At 39.3% G+C, this 19,962-nt stretch overlaps 1 protein-coding gene across 1 annotated transcript in view; it reads left to right on the plus strand.

Moving 5' to 3' along the window:
* CPA6 (carboxypeptidase A6) overlaps nucleotides 1-19,962 on the plus strand; it is a 299,402-nt gene that overhangs the window by 245,559 nt on the left and 33,881 nt on the right. The window contains exons 7-8 of the mRNA XM_005689041.2: nucleotides 2,760-2,870; nucleotides 3,362-3,452. Coding sequence (XP_005689098.2) covers nucleotides 2,760-2,870; nucleotides 3,362-3,452 — 202 coding nt within the window. The remainder of the gene's footprint in view (nucleotides 1-2,759; nucleotides 2,871-3,361; nucleotides 3,453-19,962) is intronic.

A 19,962-nucleotide genomic window follows, 5' to 3' on the forward strand; every position in this document is an offset into this window, starting at 1 on the left:
AACAACAAAACATATTTTCATACCCATTAACTTCTTTTCATTGAAAGCTTAACAAAACCAAGGGTTGGCAAGTTGTAGAGAAATGGGAATTCTCATTACTGATAATGAAAATATTTGCTGATTTAGACAGAAAATGGCAACATTTCGTGAAGTGCAAGGCACAGAAATCCATGACCCAGCAAGTTATTCCTAGATTTATAAAGAAACTTTGACACATGTCTAGGAAAATGTTCAGGAATGTTCACTGCCAATCTTGTAACACTGAAATATCAGAAACAACATAACCATCCATCAGCAAAATAAGGGATAGATATAGTGTGCATTTGCCTATAATGGAATTCCATATAATAGTTTAAAATGAATAAATCAACTTAATAAGTGTCAAAATATAATATTGGAGAGAAAAGCAAACTGAAGATTGGCATATCATTATCTCATTTGCATGAAATTTCAAAGCATACACATATTATATATTGTTCATGAATCCACATGTATGTACTAGATTAGAAAATCATACACGGAAATGATAATGGCAAATTGAGGATACTTATTAAAGGAGGGGAGAAAAATGGGACCTAAGAGTGATTAAAAAAAAAGGGGGAGCTCTAGTTTCACCTATAATGTCTTGATTTTCTCTTCAAAAGATTCGATAAATACAAGATGTAATGGATGTAATTTCTTTGTATTTTTTCTATTTGCCTAAAATAAATTGTGATTCTTTTAAAAGGAAGTTAGTAGTATTTTCTCCAATACAAAAGCATGGCAGTCAATTGCATTGGAGGAAGAGAAGGCAGAATAAAATGAGAAGGCCCACATGCAAGTCTCCAGCATAATCTAGTGTTTAATGTGCTGGAGAAGGAAATGGCAACCCACTCCAGTAATCTTAACTGGAAAATCCCATGGACAGGGGAGCCTGGTAGGCTGCGGTCCACGGGGTCGCTAGAGTCAGACACGACTGAGCGACTTCACTTTCACTTTTCCCTTTCATGCATTGGAGAAGGAAATGGCAACCCACTCCAGTGTTCTTGCCTGGAGAATCCCAGGGACGGGGGAGCCTGATGGGCTGCCGTCTAAGGGATCGCACAGAGTTGGACACGACTAAAGTGACTTAGCAGTAGCAGCAGCAATGTGCTGACATGTAGCACATTTTCTGTGCTTGGAAGAGGTGAGACTTCCCTAGTTTGGACTGAGACAAACAAGCCATGGATCCCAGTGTTATGAGAGAAAGGAGAGAAATTACAACTTTTCCTATCCCTTCATTCCTGCCTTGCTGCTCCACATTCTTTTCATCTCTTCTTCCTCTCTAGAGTGGCATGGAAAACCACAACCCTCTAACGTTAAGGGAGAAAAGTTAGCTAATCATATGACTCTGTCTCTGCCATCCCACCAGCAGACTTCCTCCAAGCTTTGGCAGACCTCCTTTTATTAGAGGAAAACAAAATTCCAGGGTATGTACAATTGATCACATACCAGGAACTTTTCTCTAGTTTGAGATATTGGACTGTTAATAGAAATTCAAGCACATATGAAAGTTCTACCGAAGTTATTTGGCCAGCAAATTATTGAGTCTTCAAGGAGAACAAAAGAGAATTGTATTAACAATGTTTATCAACTTGTATTAATTTATAAGTATTTAAATTATATTTAATAAAATACTATTTAACTCATTTCTTATGTTCTTGAATATATTCCTGTATTTTCAGTATTATTTCTAATATAGTGATACTTTCTCATAATAGATTGCATTCTTGAATTGCTACTCTCTATTAACAGAATTCTCACTGTATAAATACAGAATGCTACTTATGATTGGTTCAGAAATTCTACATACCTGGATGTAAAGGAAAATTGAAACTTTTAAGTATTTAAATTTTCCAAAGCAAGAGCTAATTTAAGAATTATTTGATTTTGAATTATTTTAATATGGTAAAATTCTAATAATCCAAATGGATATAAAATGAGAAGTGGTAATCTTTCCCATACATTGTCCCCCAGGCCCCCTCCCCAAAGGCAGCCACTGTTACAAATATTCTAAATGTTTGTCTAAGGTACTTTATAAATAGAAAAACATGCATCAAAAAGGACTTATTTTAAAAGTCCGTTCCATAGGAATGGTACTTCAAAATATTTGTATTCTTAACTTGATTTAGCATATTTAATGCTTTTCTATTTGAGGCCAAATAGTACAGAATCTTCAAGCCTGTCATCAGTCACACAGAAGCAAGATTTCAAAGGAACCATGATAAAGGTGACACAATAAATAATTGTTAAACTCTTTGTAGAAAAGTCAGGAAAGAACAGAGTGTCCATGCAGTAAGTTCCAAAACTTGAGTCTGCTACTCATTACACATAAACAATTAAGTGGCACATATAACTATCCTGTGTTGTGATGTATTATGTAAGAATATAAAAATATTCAGGTAATTGTTTTGTCCACAACTGAAAGGAGTCTTAAAAAGAACTGATCATATATAAATTGCTGCTTTCTTAATCATCCTAAACTTTAGCCAGATCTGAAATATTATAAGAGGCTGCCCAATTAATCTGTTTTGCACCCTTGCTAAAATGTTTTCAGAAATAGTTTGAGACAGAAGTCTCAAGAAAGAACATGTGATGTCAAATTATAGCTCATATTTGCTTGTTACTTTTCAATTCAATATATTTAGTATTTCCCATAGATAGAAAATATTTCTCATATTATTTTTTGAAATCTTTATTTGGGATTGATCTGTAAGAAATATGTCACCTCTGTCTTTTAGGCTCTTCTAACATATAGGAGTGACCCAACCATGAGAAAAACATTGAATCATCTGTATTTCTATATCATGCCTGTGTTTAACGTCGATGGATACCATTTTAGCTGGACCAATGTAAGTCACTTTGCCTATCCAACTGAAAAAAACACGGAAAATTGTCCTAAAGCAGGAAGGATGCTTGGTGGGCAGCCAGCCTAGTACTTCCAGAGCTATGAAAGATTTCCACTCCCTTCCCCAGCACAGCATCAACCTTCTGATTTTGTTTATATATGTTTGTCTTTTGCATATGATTTCATGTTTAAAAAAAGATGTCTCCTTCCAAATAAATTATGAAAAATCACTTGTCTAGTCCAGCTTATTCAATTTTGCCTGTGAAGAAATGAGGCCAAGAGAAACTAAGAGAGAAGTCTGTGGCAGGAATTGGACCATGAACCTGGGTGTCCAATGCTCATCTTGTCCTCTTCTCACTCCATGGATTTGTTTATTCTTGGAGGAAATCCCCCACCCTTCACTGCTGTGATTCATTCACTGAAGAACTACTAAAATGCATGGGGATAACCTCTTAACTGTTTATTCAGCACCTCTTTTCTTTTAATTACATCTAGGATCGATTTTGGAGAAAAACAAGGTCAAGGAACTCAAGGTTTCGCTGCCGTGGAGTGGATGCCAATCGAAACTGGAGGGTAAAATGGTGCGGTATGTTGGGGACTAATTGGGATCCGGATTCAGAGGTATCCATCGCGTCCACTCTCAAAAATGATGAGCCCATTAGGGCTCCGATGTAACACTGATGTCTCTGTGTATGTGGAAACCTCCTATGTTATGCACTGTAGCTGTAATTCACAAAAGAAAATGAAAACATTTTCATAAAGGATTCTAATCTGGCAACCTCATCCTAAAAATTGAAAATTTAAACACAGACATAAAAGCAGAAAACTAAGAAATATTTGTCATTCAGAAACTAAAACAGGAAATGTGGTTTGTGGTATAAATCCAGTCAACGTAATTTGTCCTTTCACTGAGAGTAATGCTGACCCTGTCTTCATCTGTCTATGGTGATCACAGCTGCCAAATCCTTGTCTAGAATCTACCAACCTGCCAATCATACACTGATTAGGCATTCATTTTGTGAATATATTTCCAATACATTCCATGTTTCATGACAGTAACCTTTTAAATAACCAGAGGATGTCATTTTAAGAAAGGAAACTCTTGTGGCAAAATAAAGAAACAGGCAGATAGCAAAAGAGAGAAACAGAAAATTAGCCACAGCTAGCGTAGAAGAGGCAAAACTTGACCTCATCCCATCTTGGGTTTTCAGCTGGGGCTCTTAAACAGAAAAACAGATTAACAAGGAAAAACAGTTTATTAATGGGCTCTGCACAGGATACATGGGAGAAAGTTCATGAAAAGTAACTCCGGGCTCTGCACAGGATACATGGGAGAAAGTTCATGAAAAGTAACTCCAAGTGGCAACTTAGAACACCAACTTATACAGAGTCTTCAAAGAAGAGCAATAAACTTGTAGAGAAACAATAGGACAAAGGAAAACAGTTTTAAGTTTCCAAGGGCTGCCAACTGTGGGAAATAATTATATGAGAAGAAACTCAAGCAGGAAGGCTTGTTTGCAGATTCCTCTGGCGCTGTCTCTGGGCTAAAGGTCTGTCTCCAGTAGGAGAATTTATATCCTGTCTTTAGGCAGAAAAGCGGAAGGTGAACAGAACTTCTCCTGCATTTGCTGCTGCTCAATTGCCTTGGACTCAAATTAATGTTTATGTCAAAGAGGCATATTTGGGGGCAAGCGACATATTCTGGTTTACTTTGCTAGGTATGCTAGTTGGCAACAGCGGGGAGGGAAACAAGTGTAAGCCACATGGAGTTGTAAAGAGCTACCCTTTCAAAGAGTCCTTCCAAATACAGACCAGAGCGTTGTGCAATAGTATGTCTCACGAGAGTCTCTTAGAAATGAAGCTCATCACAGTCCTTCCTTCTGTGAGGCTTTGGTTCGGTACCAGATGCCACTCCTCCCATCCCCACCAGCAGCAGGCAGGATAACTGGGTGTGCTTGAGACTCCTTCCACAGAACATTCTTTAATCCATTAGAACTGGCAAACCAGAATATGGCAAAGCAGAAAGAAAATGGTTTAGGATATCACAGAGAGATGGCTTCCCTGGTGGCTCAGGCGGTAAAGAATCTGCCTGCAATGCAGGAGACCCGAGTTTGACCCCTGGGTCAGGAAGATCCCCTGGAGAAGGGAATGGCTATCCACTCCAGTATTCTTGCCTGGGAAATCCCACAGACAGAGGAGCCTGGCGGCTACAGTCCATGGGGCTGCAAAGAGTCGATAGACTGAGTGACTCAACACTTGCACTTCACTTTCACGGTTTCATTCTACTATCGTTAGCAGACTGATTTGGGTGATTTTCTCCAATCTACCAAATTAGTAATAATAATAATACCCACCTCATTAGGTTCTTAAAGGAATTAAAGGACTTAACATACGTTTAATGATGATTCGGTCCTAGCTTCAAACAGGGGTCTACATCTCAGTGACCCAACCATTCTTCCCCACCTTCCAGAACACTCAGTTCACCTCTGAGCCTCAGGTCAGTTGTTTGTAAAACTACCTCTTTCCTTCAGGGGAGTGTTGTGGTGATGAGCCATGAGATAAGCTGTAAAGTATTTGCACTTATGAGAGAAAGAAAAGTATTACATAAATACTGTACAGTGGGGACTTCTCTGGTAATCCAGTGCTTAAGACTTTGCCTTCCAATATGTGTTCAATCCCTGGTCAGGGAGCTAAGACCCATATGCCTCACAGCCAAAAAACAGACATGAAACAGAAGCAATATTGTAACGAATTCAATAAAGACACCAAAAAAAAATCTTTTAAAAAATACTATAAAGTGATAACTATTGATGGCTATTTAGATTTAAAATTTTTTTTCCTTCAACCAGGACTGAGAAAGCAAACTTGTTCATATTAACTCCCTGAGATCACTAACTTTTAAAAATTCCCTTTTTTCCATCTCTCAGATGGGAACTTTTTGCAAGCTCATAACTACGTGTGCTGTTTCAGTAGCTGCCAGGTGCCCGCATCCATAGGCATGTCCTGAGTGAGCATCCAGGATAGTAACTGAGTCAAGTCACACTAGCAGGCGAGCCAGCTCTGCAGGGTAAAGCTAGACTCTTGTTTATATCCAGTTACAAAGAAGCGGCTCGCTTCCCTGTGCTTCCTCCTTTCTCCAGCCTGCTTCCTTCAGCCATGTACCTTCTCTGATTTCTTTGTTCCAAACTACAGTCCCGGCTGGAATTCCTTTGATTCTCCCCATGTTTGAATCATTCTGATTCTTTCCATGAGTTGGCACTCACGATGTGCAGGGGATTTTGTCAAATGTCAGTGGCAAAATGACCCTGATGGACCTTTGTAGGTGACGCAGGAATGCAGATGTGGCTGGGCCTTCCTCCCCACCAAGGTCTCCTGAGTGGATTCAGCTGATCTGAACCGCAGGCAGATGCAGCTTTCTCCCTCACAGCATCTAATCCATCTCCTTCACTGAGGGAAACACTCGTAGATCAAGGGCATCGTAGTACATGAAATCAAATCCCTAAGTGAACCTCCAAATATGTATCTGTAATATTATTGATATAGAAAAGCCCAGGACCAGTGAAAACACTATCGAGTCAGCACTGAACTGACAAAAACCAGTATTTCTTTCTCTCAAATTACTGAGTCTCAGACTTAAAGAGGAGAACATGAAACTGTGGTTTTATCATGAAAAAAATCTGTAGACATGCATAGAACAGTCTAAATACAATGTGGAAAAGACAGCTTAGAGCATATACATGGAAATAGGTATACCTGTCCAGTACTTGGGCTTCCCTGGTGGCTCAAATGGTAAAAAATCCTGCAATACAGGAGAGCCAGGTTCAATCCCTGGATCAGGAAGATCCCCTGGAGAAGGGAATGGCTACCCATTCCAGTATTCTAGCCTGGAGAATTTCATGCACAGAGGAGTCCATGTGTGGCAAAGAGTCAGACATGACTGAGTGACTAATACTTACACTTCGAATACTTTAGAGCCCCCCCCTCAAGGGGCTCTCAGGCTATAAAATAAATATCACTCTTCTGAAAGTCCAGCAGAGGGACTTAACAAGGCAGAGTAGTGTAGGAACGAAGAATAAATTTCATTCATTCATTTGCCAAAGTTAATTGAGCACATACACTCTCTTAGACATTGTGTTGTTGTTTTTTCCTTCCTCTATGCACTCTTTTCTAGAGAATACTGTGAGTACATAATTTTTCAAATTGCAATAAATCCAGGAGAAAACCAAAGGGTTTGGATGAATCCCATACTAAGCTTTAATCTGTGAATAATTCAAGTGTTGCCTAAATGTAAATTACTATTAGGACAATCTACAGATGGGAGAACATGTTTGCAAATCATATATCTGATTAGGAACTCAGAATATTAAAAGAACTCTTACAAGTCAACAATAAAAAGATGACCCGATTTTAAACACACAAATGATCTGAACAGACAGTTCTCCAAAGAAGATATACAAATTGGAATAAGCACATAAAAAAATGCTCAACATCATTAGCCATGAGGACCCATTAAAATGGCTAAACAACCCTCAAAATGGGAGAAAATATTATAAAATGAAGCAACTGAAAAAGGATTAATCTCCAAAATATACAAGCAGCTCTTACAGCTTAATATCAAAACACCAAAAAAAAAAAAAAAAAACCAATCAAAAAATGGGTAGAAGACCTAAACAGATACTTCTCCAGAAAGACATACAGGTAGCCAACAAACACATGAATATATGCTCAACATCACTAATCAGTAGAGAAATGCAAATTAAAACTACAATGAGGTATCACCTCACACCAATCACAATGGCCATCATCAAAAAATCTACAAATAATAAATGCTGGAGAGGGTGTGGAGAAAAGGGAACCTTCATGTACTGTTGGTGGGAATGTAAATTGATACAGCCACTATGGAGAACAGTGGAGAAGGGAATGGCAACCCACTCCAGTATTCTTGCCTAAAGAATCCCATGGGCAGAGGAGCTTGGCGGGCTACAGTCCATGGGGTCGCAAAGAGTTGGACACAACTGAAGCGACTTAGCACCCATGGAGAACAGTACAGAGGTTCCTTAGAAAGCTAAAAACAGAACTATCATATGACCCAGAAATCCCATTTCTGGGCATTTACCTTGAAAATATCATAGTTCAAAAAGACACATGTACCCAGTCAACAGGTCAATGGATAAAGAAGATTTTTGATATAAATATGCATGTGTGTGTGGAAAATTCTAAAAGAGATGGGAATACCAGACCACCTGACCTGCCTCTTGAAAAACCTATATGGCAGGTTAGGAAGCAACAGTTAGAACTGGACATGGGACAATAGACTGGTTCCAAATAGGAAAAGGAGTATGTCAAGGCTGTATATTGTCACCCTGCTTATTTAACTTCTATGCAGAGTATATCATGAGAAATGCTGGGTTGGAAGAAGCACAAGCTGGAATCAAGATTGCCGGGAGAAATATCAATAACCTTAGATATGCAGATGACACCACCCTTATGGCAGAAAGTGAAGAGGAACTAAAAAGCCTCTTGATGAAAGTGAAAGAGGAGAGTGAAAAAGTTGGCCTAAAGCTCAACATTCAGAAAACAAAGATCATGGCATCTGGTCCCATCACTTCATGGCAAATAGTTGGGGAATCAGTGGAAACAGTGTCAGACTTTATTTTGGGGGGCTCCAAAATCACTGCAGATGGTGATTGCAGCCGTGAAATTAAAAGACGCTTACTCCTTGGAAGGAAAGTTATGACCAACCTAGACAGCATATTCAAAAGCAGAGACGTTACTTTGCCAACCAACTGTCTAGTCAAGGTTATGGTATTTCCAGTAGTCATGTATGGATGTGAGAATTGGACTGTGAAGAAAGCTGAGCGCCAAAGAATTGATGCTTTTGAACTGTGGTGTTGGAGAAAACTCTTGAGAGTCCCTTGGGCTGCAAGGAGATCCAACCAGTCCATCCTAAAGGAGATCAGTCCTGGGTGTTCACTGGAAGGACTGTTGCTGAGGCTGAAACTCCAATACTTTGGCCACCTCATGTGAAGAGTTGACTCATTGGAAAAGACTCTGATGCTGGGAGGGATTGGGGGCAGAAGAAGAAGGGGACGACAGAGGATGAGATGGCTGAATGGCATCACCAACTCGATGGACATGAGTTTGGGTGACCTCCAGGAGTTGGTGATGGACAGGGAGGCCTGGCATGCTGCGATTCATGGGGTCACAAAGAGCTGGACACGGCTGAGTGACTGAACTGAACTGATATATATATGTGTATGTGTATGTGTGTGTGTGTGTGTGTGTGTGTGATAGAATATTACTCAGCCATAAAAAGGAATGAAATTGAGTGATTTGTAGTGATGTGGATGGACCTAGAGTCTGTCATAAGTGTCAGTCACTACTATGTGTGAAACAGATAACTAGTGGGAAGCTGCTATACAGCGCAGGGAGCTCAGCTTGGTGCTCTGTGATAACGTAGAGGGGCGGGATGGGGGTATGGGAGGGAAGGAAGGAATATATGTATACATATGGCTGCCTTGCAGTATATATGTATTCATACATTCACGTTGTTGTATACCAGAAACTAATACAACATTGTTAAGCAAATATACTTCATTTTTTTTAAGATGGCTATAATAAAAAAATAAGCATAGCAAGTATTAGTGAGGGTAAAACTGGAACGCTCAATACTTGATGGTGGGAATGTAAATGATGTGGCCACTTTGGAAAAAACGTTTTAATAGTTTCTCAAAAGTTAAACACAGAGTAGCCATATGACCTAGCAACTCTGCTCCTAGGTATATACCCATGAGAAATGAAAACACACATCCATAAAATAACTCATACATGAATGCTACATGAAATAAACTAGTTACAAAACAACAAATATTGTATGATTCCATTTATATATATATAAATGTCCAGAATAGGCAAACCCACAGACAGAGAGTAGATAATTGGTTGCCAAGAGTGACAGAGAGGGGGTAGTGACTGTAATGGGTAAGGGTTTTTGGGGGGAGATGATGAAAATGTTTTTTAATTAGATAGTGGTAATGATCATGAATATACTAAAATTCATTTAACTGTATACTTAAAAAGAGTGGATTTTATGGGATGTAATTATAGCTCAATAAAACTGTTAAACTGTTAAAGAATTTTAATTATCATTTAGGATGAAATTAGGCACTTACTAAAACATATCTACTCTTTTTAGCAGACTCCATTACCTAATATTGTAAATTACATGTCATATGGAGAAAACCACGTTTTGTAGGAGCCCAATCACATATGCACCTCTCCACATATGCCCTTCTCCTCCCAACAACCCCTCATTCTATCAAAATAAGAGGGGTATGTTTTGACGGAGCAAATATTTTGACAGATCACCTGAGATGAAAAGGGAAACTGCCACTTAGTGGCTGTTCTCAGCCAATGGCTGTGAAAGTTCAAGAGAAGGTCACTGGGTGGCTTTCTGAGAATTTCTGCAGCTGAAGGGCTTTAGTTTTTAGAGAGCTGTTCTAGCTGAGAACCCGGGTTGCACTGCTACCAAGACATAGGAAACTTCAAAGGACTGGGGCAAGGAGAGGGAAAGAAAAGAGAGGCAATGTTGCTAGGATATCTAGAAAGGGGTTTGGAATGCCAAGTTATCTAATGAGAATTTTAATTAAATTTTGCTGTGAAGTATGTAAATTGTCTTCAGTATGTATTCCATAACCACCACCATTGTTCAAATTCAGCACCATCTACTTCACTTACTAAGGCTTTGCGGAACTGGGTCTGCTGTTTGGGGCTTTGAGCAAGTGCTGAGTCTGCCCTCCAGGTAAGCTCAGGGAGAGACTATTCCACATCGAATGTTCCAGAGGCATGGAACACACAATAGGAGTGCAAGTGAATTTACATCATCAGAGATGTACAGACAAGAGTTGGATAATTCTGAGTGAAGAGTGATGGATTAAATGTCAACTAGCTGATCAAACTAGACCCTTGAGATTCCAGCCACTTCTGTTAATGGTGATTCTAATATGTTCTGTGTGCTATGTGCTAAGTCGCTTCATTCATACCTGACTCTTTGCGACCTTAGGGACTATAGCCTGCCAGGCACCGGTGTCCATGGGATTCTCCAGGCAAGAATACTGTATTGGCAGTCAGGTTCTTTACCACTAGCACTGTCTAGGTAAATCCAATTGATTTTTAAAACTGGAGGATAATCACTTAACAATGTTGTGTTGGTTTCTGCTATACAATAATGCTAATCAGTCATACACACACACACACATATATATATCCCCTCCCTCTGGGGATATTAGACCATTCATTCACTAAATCATTCAGAATGACCTAAATCAAATCCCTTGCAATTATACAGTAGAAGTGACAAATAGATTCAAGGGATTACATCTGACCGAGTGCCTGAAGAACTATGGCCAGAGGCTCGTGATATTGTATAGGAGGCAGTGATCAAAACCACACACTCCCCAAAAAAATGCAAAAAGGCAAAATGGTTGTCTGAGGAGGCCTTACAAGTAGCTGAGAAAAGGAGAGAAGCTAAAGGCAAAGGAGAAAAGGAAAGATACACCCATTTGAATGCCAAGTTCCAAAGAACAGCAAGGAGCGATAAAAAAGCCTTCCTCAGTGATCAGTGGAAAGAAATAGAGGAAAACAATAGAATGGAAAAGACTAGCGATCTCTTCAAGTAAATTAGAGATACCAAGGGAACATTTCATGCAAAGATAGGCACAATAAAGGACAGAAATGGTATGGACCTAACAGAAACAGAAGATATTAAGAAGAGGTGGCAAGAATACACAGAAGAACTATACAAAAAAGATCTTCATGACCCAGATAACCATGATGGTGTGATCATTCACCTAGAGCCAGACATCCTGGAATGCAAAGTCAAGGGGACCTTAGGAAACACCACTATGAACAAAGCTAGTGGAGGTGATAGAATTCCAGTTGAGCTATTTCAGATCCTGAAAGATGATGCTGTGAAAGTGCTGCACTCAATATGCCAGCAAATTTGGAAAACTCAGCAGTGGCCACAGGACAGAAGTGGTCAGTTTTCATTCCAATCCCATAGAAAGGCAGTGCCAAAGAATGTCAAACTACCATACAACTACACTCATCTCACACGCTAGCAAAGTAACACTCAATATTCCCCAAGCCAGGCTTCAACAGTGTGTGAGCCATGAACTTCCAGATGTTCAATCTGGATTTAGAAAAGGCAAAGGAACCAGAGATCAAATTGCCAACATTTGTTGGATCATCGAAACAGCAAGAGAGTTCCAGAAAAACATCTATTTCTGCTTTATTGATTATGCCGAAGCCTTTGACTGTGTAGATCACAGCAAATTGTGGGAAATTCTTCAAGAGATGGAAATACCAGACCACCTTACCTGCCTCCTGAGAAATCTGTATGCAGGTCAAGAAGCAACAGTTAGAACCAGTCATGGAACAACAGACTGGTTCCAAATTGGGAAAGTTTAAGTGAAAAAAAGTGAACTCGCTCAGTTGTGTCCGACTCTTTGCGACCCCGTGGACTGTAGCCCGCCAGACTCCTCTGTCCATGGGATTCTCCAGGCAAGAATACTGGAGTGGGTTGCCATTTCCTTCTCCAGTAGATCTTCCCAACCCAGGGATCGAACCTGGGTCTCCCACATGGTGGGCAGATATTTTATCCTCTGAGCCACCACATTGGGAAAGGAGTACATCAAGGCTGTATATTGTCACCCTGCTTATTTAACTTATATACAGAGTACACCATGTGACATGCTGCGTTGGATGAAGCACAAGCTGGAATCAAGATTGCCAGGAGAAGTATCAATAACCTCAGATATGCAGATGACACCACTCTTATGGCAGAAAGTGAAGAGGAACTAAAAAGCCTCTTGATGAAAGTGAAAGAAGAGAGCGAAAAAGGTGGCTTAAAACTCAACATTCAAAACACTAAGGTCATGGCATCCGGTCCCATCACTTCATGGCAAATAGATAGGGAAACAATAGAAACAGTGAGAGACTTTATTTTCTTGGGCTCCAAAATCACTGTAGATGGTGACTGCAGCCATGAAATTGAAGGACACTTGCTCCTTGGAAAAAAAGCTATGACCATCCTAGATATCATACTAAAAAGCAGAGACAGCAGTTTGCCAACAAAGGTCCATCTAGCCAAAGCTATGGTTTTTCCAGTAGTCCTGTATGGATGTGAGAGTTGGAGTAAAAAGAAAGCTGAACACTGAAGAATTGATGCTTTTGAACTGTGGTGTTGGAGAAGACTCTTGAGAGTCCCTTGGACTGCAAGGAGATCCAACCAGTCCATCCTAAAGGAGATCAGTCCTGAATATTCATTGGAAGGACTAATGCTGAAACTGAAGCTCCAATACTTTGGCCACCTGATGATGGGGTCGCAAAGAACTGACTCATTGGAAAAGACCCTGATTCTGGGAAAGATTGAAGGCAGGAGGAGAAGGGGACGACAGAGGATGAGATGGTTGGATGGCATCACCAACTCAAAGGACATAAGTTTGAGCAAGCTCTGGGAGTCGGTGATGGACAGGGAAGCCTGGCATGCTACAGTCCATGGGGTTGCAAAAAGTTGGACACGACTGAGCGGCTGAACTGAAATGAAACTCCCTCTGGAGCCTCCCTCCCACCCACCACCATCGCACCCCTCTACGTTGTCACAGAGCACTGGGTTGGGCTCCCTGGGTCATACAGCAGCTTCCCACTAACTACCTGTTTTACACATGGTGGTGCATGTGTGTCAGTGCTGCTCTCGCAGTTCTGCCACCCCCTCCCTCCCCCGTTGTGTCCACAAGTCTGTTCTTTATGTCTGCATCTCTATTCCTGTCCTAAAAACAGGCTCATCAGTACCATTTTTCTAGATTCCATATGTACATTAATATACATTTGTTTTTCACTTTCTGACTTACTTCACTCTGTATAACAGACTCTGGTTTCATCTACCTCCCTACAACTGACTCACATTCATTACTTTGTATGGTTGAGTAATATTACATTATACACACACACACACACATATATATACCTAGCAATTCCATTACTGGGCATATACCCTGAGAAAACCATAATTTAAAAGGACACATGTATTTCAGTGTTCATTGCAGCTATTTACAATGGCCAGGACATGGAAGCATAGACATCTAGCATGGAACCTAGATGTCCATTGACAGATGAATGGATAAAGAGGTTGTGGTACATATATAAATCCACTTTTAAATCAAAACAAATGTATTGAGCACCTGTTTCTTTCCAGGATAGAAGGTCACAAAGCTAAACTGCAAATCCTGCTGTTTCTAAGACTTTAGGAAAATGTAAAAAAAACTTTCATTTTCTTCTCTCATAATTCAAACACATTTCCCAATAATCTACCACTAAAAAGAGCTATTTTATTTTACCTTTTGGCAAATTACTTGTAAATCCAGTTTTTCCTAATCCAGATACCGATTATATGTAAAACTCACTTCATCTCCCTATTTTATATTTCATGTACTTTGTGCAAGACACATCCAAAAATTAGTTTTTTGTAACAACAAATTAAATAACATTTGATATTGATTGCATAGTGTACACAAAATGATATATTATTTCTCTGATCATTCTTCTGAATAAATATGTAGGAATTAGAAGGTGGATGACAATATCTTAGTTTATTTTTTAACATATTTTCCACATCATGCTCAGATATCTTTGTTGAAGCTTTTGAAAATGACACTACAACGTTTAGAAAGAAACGTTTTATGAACAGCTCATCTTCAAAAATCAGTGAAGAAAGTAGCATGAAGTGAGGCACAATGGACATGTCAGAATTACTCCCTTGGTTCCTGGGACACTGACCTCCTGCTTTTTCATTTGGCACTGATTTTTAAGTCCAGTAATTTTATTGTACTTGTTTCAGCAGGTAAGCCTCCCATGCTGCTAAATCTTTAGACTTCTAGTCTTGTGCTGGGCATGTGTGCTAAGCCACTTCAGTCATTATCCTACTCTTTGCAACCCTAGGGACTATAGCCCACCAGGCTACCTGGGGTTCTCCAAAGAGAATACTGGAGTGGGTTGCCATGCCCTCCTCCAGGGGATCTTCCCGACCCAGAGGTCAAACTCACATGTCCAGCATTGGCAAGCAGGTTCCTTCCCACTAGCATCACCTGGGAAGCCCATGCTGGGCATAAGAGTGAAGATTTTAAGGTTTTTATCAACTTATTTTTGTTCCCTTATGCTGGCTGCTCTTCAGCATTATTGGATTTCTGAGTTCATTAGAAACAAACTACATCTCTCTGATCATTTTCCTCCAGCTGTTACCATTTGCATTTGACAAGTCATGTAATTTTTTATTTTCATAAATTTTATACATATCTAATCGCTTTGAATTTTTGAGTCCTCATTACTGGTTTTAACATTACATAAGCATTACTACATTACTAGCTTCCTTCTGGGTCACTAATGTTGCTATTTGCCTCATTTTCAGATTCCTATTTCCTTTCTGTATGTATGCTTATTTTTAATGAAAACTCCTTTTGAAGTAACTTTTCTATTACTAAAGCAATCTCTTTTGAATGCTATTCTTACATGCAGAAATAGGAAAACAATGATATTCTTTTTATCTACCACTTTTTATAACTGAAAAGCTGTGATGTGCTGAATAATGACACGAAGCACATGGGCAGTCACCGTGCCTTCACACTGTCTTCTAGAACAGCATTCCCCAAACTACACAAAACAGCAGCATTCCCCAGCCATAAAAAGTCCTAGAGAACTGCAAAACCCTAGTGGTCCAGGTGAAGTTATTAAGTGTCTCCCACAAATAACTATCTTAGTCTCTCCAGGCTGCCACAGCCTGATACAGTTGACCCTTGAACAACATGGGGATTAGGGGTGCCAACCCTTCACACAGCTAAATGTCCAGGTACAACATATAGTCTGCCCTGCATATCTGCAGCTCCTCCACATCAAAGGTTCTGCGTCAGAGGATTCAACCAGCCAGGGATCATGCAGTGCTATGGACTTACTACTGAAAAAATCTGTATATGAGTGAACCCATGCAATTCAAAACCTGTGTTGCTCAAGGGTCAACTGTACCAGAGATGAAGTGGCTTACAAAAAAAACAAACATTTATTTCTCATAGTTCTAAAGGCTGGCAAGTGCAGGATCATGTTCCTAGCAGATTCATAGTTTATGAGGGCTTCCTGGTCCATAGGTAACAGCTTCTCTCTGGGTTCTCACTTGCTGGAAGGTTCTAGAGAGTTCTCTGGGTTCTCTTTGATAAGGTCACTATCCATCCATGAGTGCCCTACCCTCATAACCTTATTATGTCCCAAAGGCCTCACCTCCTAACACTATCACATTGGGCATTAGGATTTCAACATATGACCTTGGGAGGGGGGAACCACAAATATTTAAACCAGAGCAATAACTGATACTAATGATGGTAGTATTTTTATTCCTAGTTTTTTTAAGGAACCTCAATACTGTTCTCCATAGTGGCTGTATCAATTTACATTCCCACCAACAGTGCAAGAGGGTTCCCTTTTCTCCACAACCTCTCCAGCACTTACTGTTTGTTCATTTTTTGATGGTGGCCAGTAGTATTTCTAAGCTGTAAGTATTTCACAACCTAAGAAAAAATACCAATTATATATTATATAGTTGTCATTTCAGAGGTTATCAGATGAGTGACCAAATTCATTCATTCATTTATGTAACTATGATTTGCTGAGCTAGTTACTGAGAGAACAGCAATAAACAAAGTCAAGTGTCATACATGCTATGAAGAAACAAATGCCAGGAAAGTAATAGAGTGACAGGGTGAGGGTGGGTTAACTGTCTTAGGTGACAGAGGGAAGATGATCTCATCTGATGAGACTTGAGAGTGACGGAGGTCTGGGGGAAAAGCAGGTAGAGGGAGCAACAGTGTAAAATCTTTGAGTCAGGAGCATCTTTTAAGGAAGAGCAATGAGGGCTGCGTGCCTGGAACTGAGGGAGGAGGAAGAAGAGACGGGTAGGAGATAACATCAGAGAAGCAGACAGAGGGGAGATGATGTAGGTCCAGCATCTTAGGAAGGACTTGGGATGATGTTCTGAATGGGATGGGGAAAAAAAATCACTGGAAAGTTTTGAATTGAGAAGTGACATGACCTAATGAACTTTGGAGATAATTATTCTTGTTTCTCTATATCAAATGGATTGCTGACGGCAGGTATTGATTGCTGAAGGCAGATGTGTGTGCATGCTCAGTCGTGTCTGACTCTTTGTGACCCCATGAACTGACCCCATGAGCCCACCAGGCTCCTTTGTCCATGGAATTTTCCAGGCAAGAATACTGGAGTGGGTTACTATTTCCTACTCCAGGAGTTCCTCCCAACCCAGGGATCGAACCTGCATCTCTTGCCTCTCCTGCATTGGAAGGTGGATTCTTAACCACTGAATCACCTGGGAAGCCCTGTTGAAGACAGATATTTGGATTCAAATTATATTGTGTTGGCCAAAAACTTTGTTCGGGTTTTTCCATATGACGTCACAGAAAAACCCAAACAAATTTTTGGCCAACCCAATACTTTTCCATTTAAAAACACTGCTTTTAAAATATAGAGTATTACTCAGCCATTAAAAAGAATACATTTGAATCAGTTCTAATGAGATGGATGAAACTGGAGCCGATTATACAGAGTGAAGTAAGCCAGAAAGAAAAATACCAATACAGTATACTGACACATATATATGGAATTTAGAAAGATGGCAATGATGACCCTGTATGCAAGACAGCAAAAGAGACACAGATGTATAGAACGGACTTTTGGGCTCTGAGGGAGAGGGAGAGGGTGGGATGATTTGGGAGAATGGCATCGAAACTATCATGTAGAAACGAAGTGCCAGTCTATGTTCGATACAGGATACAGGATGCTTGGGGCTGGTGCACGGGGATGATCCAGAGAGATGATATGGGGTGGGAGGTGGGAGGGGGATTCAGGATTGGGAGCTCGTATACACCCATGGCAGATCCATGTCAATGTGTGGCAAAACCAATACAGTACTGTAAAGTAAAATAAAGTAAAAATAAAATTTAAAAATAAATAATAAAATATATATATATAATTTTTAAAAAGTCTGACCTAAGAATATTATTCCCATAGAAAACCATGGCATACACCACAATGAATTCTAAATGTTAACATATCTTTATTATATAAAGAACTAAGTGTTTGTTTAAGGAACCAAAGATAAGCAACTATGTGAGAAAAAAATATTTGCAGTAAATAAAGCAGAGAAAGTTTTACTATCATTTTTACATAAACACTTCAGAATCAAACATTACATAGTAAAAAGTGATTTTAAGCATCCACATAAAAGGTAAAGAAAAAGACTCTAGAGGCTGAGATTTTAAAAACAGTCATAATTCATGAAGATAAAGCCATATGATAAAATGGGCAACCTCCCAGTAATCAAAGAACAGTATTAAAGTAAAACAAGATACTGTGTGATCCATTAAATTATTCCCCAAATTGTTTGATGTGATAACCTTAACTGGAAACAATGGTAAAATTGGGAAAGCATGTACCTCTGAGGGCTTTAGAAAGCAGTTTGATCGCACATCCAGAATGCCATTCACTCCTCCATTCACTCAAAAAAGAAAAGGTTACCACAGGCATTCTTTTTGCCACACTAGGTTAGGCACCCCGCAAGTAGAGATGAATCCTACAGTTTCCCTGTCCTCATGGTGTATAAAAATCTTTGAGCTTGAACAGAATGACAAAGGAGAAAGAGTGAAGGGTGGAGGGAGGAAGGGACAGAAGAAAAAAGGAGCAAAATGTTATAGATATGCATAGTATGGGGCGGGGGTCCCCAATCTCAACGATCCAACGCCCGATAATCCAAGGTGGGGCTGATGTAATAATAGAGATAAAGTGCACAGTAAATGTAATGTGCTTGAATCATCGCAAAACCACCCCCTGCACCCTGGTCCATAGAAAAATTATCTTCCACAAAACCAGTCCCTGGTGTCAAAGAGGTTGGGGACCACTGGTATAGAGACATACACATATACAGATGATCCTCAACTTATGATGGTTCAACTTACAATTTTTCACCCTTACGATGGTGTGAAAGCAATACACATTTAGTGAAGGATATACTTCAAATTTTGAATGTTGATGTTTTCACGAGCCAGTGATGCATGGTATGATGCTCTATGATGTTGTGCAGTGACAGTGGGTAGGTCAGCCACACAACTGATACACTTGCAACTATTGTATACCCAGAAAACCAGTTTTTCACTTTCAGTACATTATTCAATAAATTACATGAGGTCTTCAAAACTTATTATAAAACAGGCTTTGTGTTAGATGATTTTACCCAACTGTAGGCTAATATAAGTGTTCTGAGCATATTCAAGGTGGACTAGGCTAAGTAAGCTACAATGCCCTGTAGTTCAGGTGTATTAAATGCATTGCAACTTAGAATATTTTCAATCTATGATGGGTTTAATGCCATCTGCATGTAACCTCCTTGAAGTCTGGGAAGATCTGTATAGTAAGGCTATAAAGGAAAAAGGAACCAGTGCTATTTGATGAAGTCAGGAAAGTCTTCACAGAAGAGATAATAGCAGATTTAAATATTAAAAATATATTTGTCACCAGGTAGACTGAACTGTGGGGCAAAAGTAAACACAGCAAAGACAGAGTTATAAGGGAATTCAGATAGGGGAAACAGGTATGTTCTAGAGAAGAATAAATAGGCATATAATGACATGTAAAAATAGATTTAATATCTTAGCACTATTAAAATAAAAATTATGATTTATGATATGAAAAATTATCATCAGTTCTTAGCTGTGGTTTTCATTTCTACCTTTCACAATATTTGAAGTTATTTTACAAGGTCATAAGTATAGTGAATTTGTAAGATTCTTGAGAAAAAATAAATGAGATTTTTCAATTATATATTAATATAAATTATAAAATAGTTTTTCGTCAAAATAGAGTATAGAATGTAATAAATTGCTCCATTTGAAGTTTTTGTTAGATTTCAATAGCAATTCAGTTTCAAAAACAACCATGGCCAATACTGTCTCTCTCAATCCATTAAATCATTTATAAACATTAAA

This window comes from Capra hircus, chromosome 14 (genome assembly GCF_001704415.2).
Source record: "Capra hircus breed San Clemente chromosome 14, ASM170441v1, whole genome shotgun sequence".
NCBI classification, from domain to species: domain Eukaryota; kingdom Metazoa; phylum Chordata; class Mammalia; order Artiodactyla; family Bovidae; genus Capra; species Capra hircus.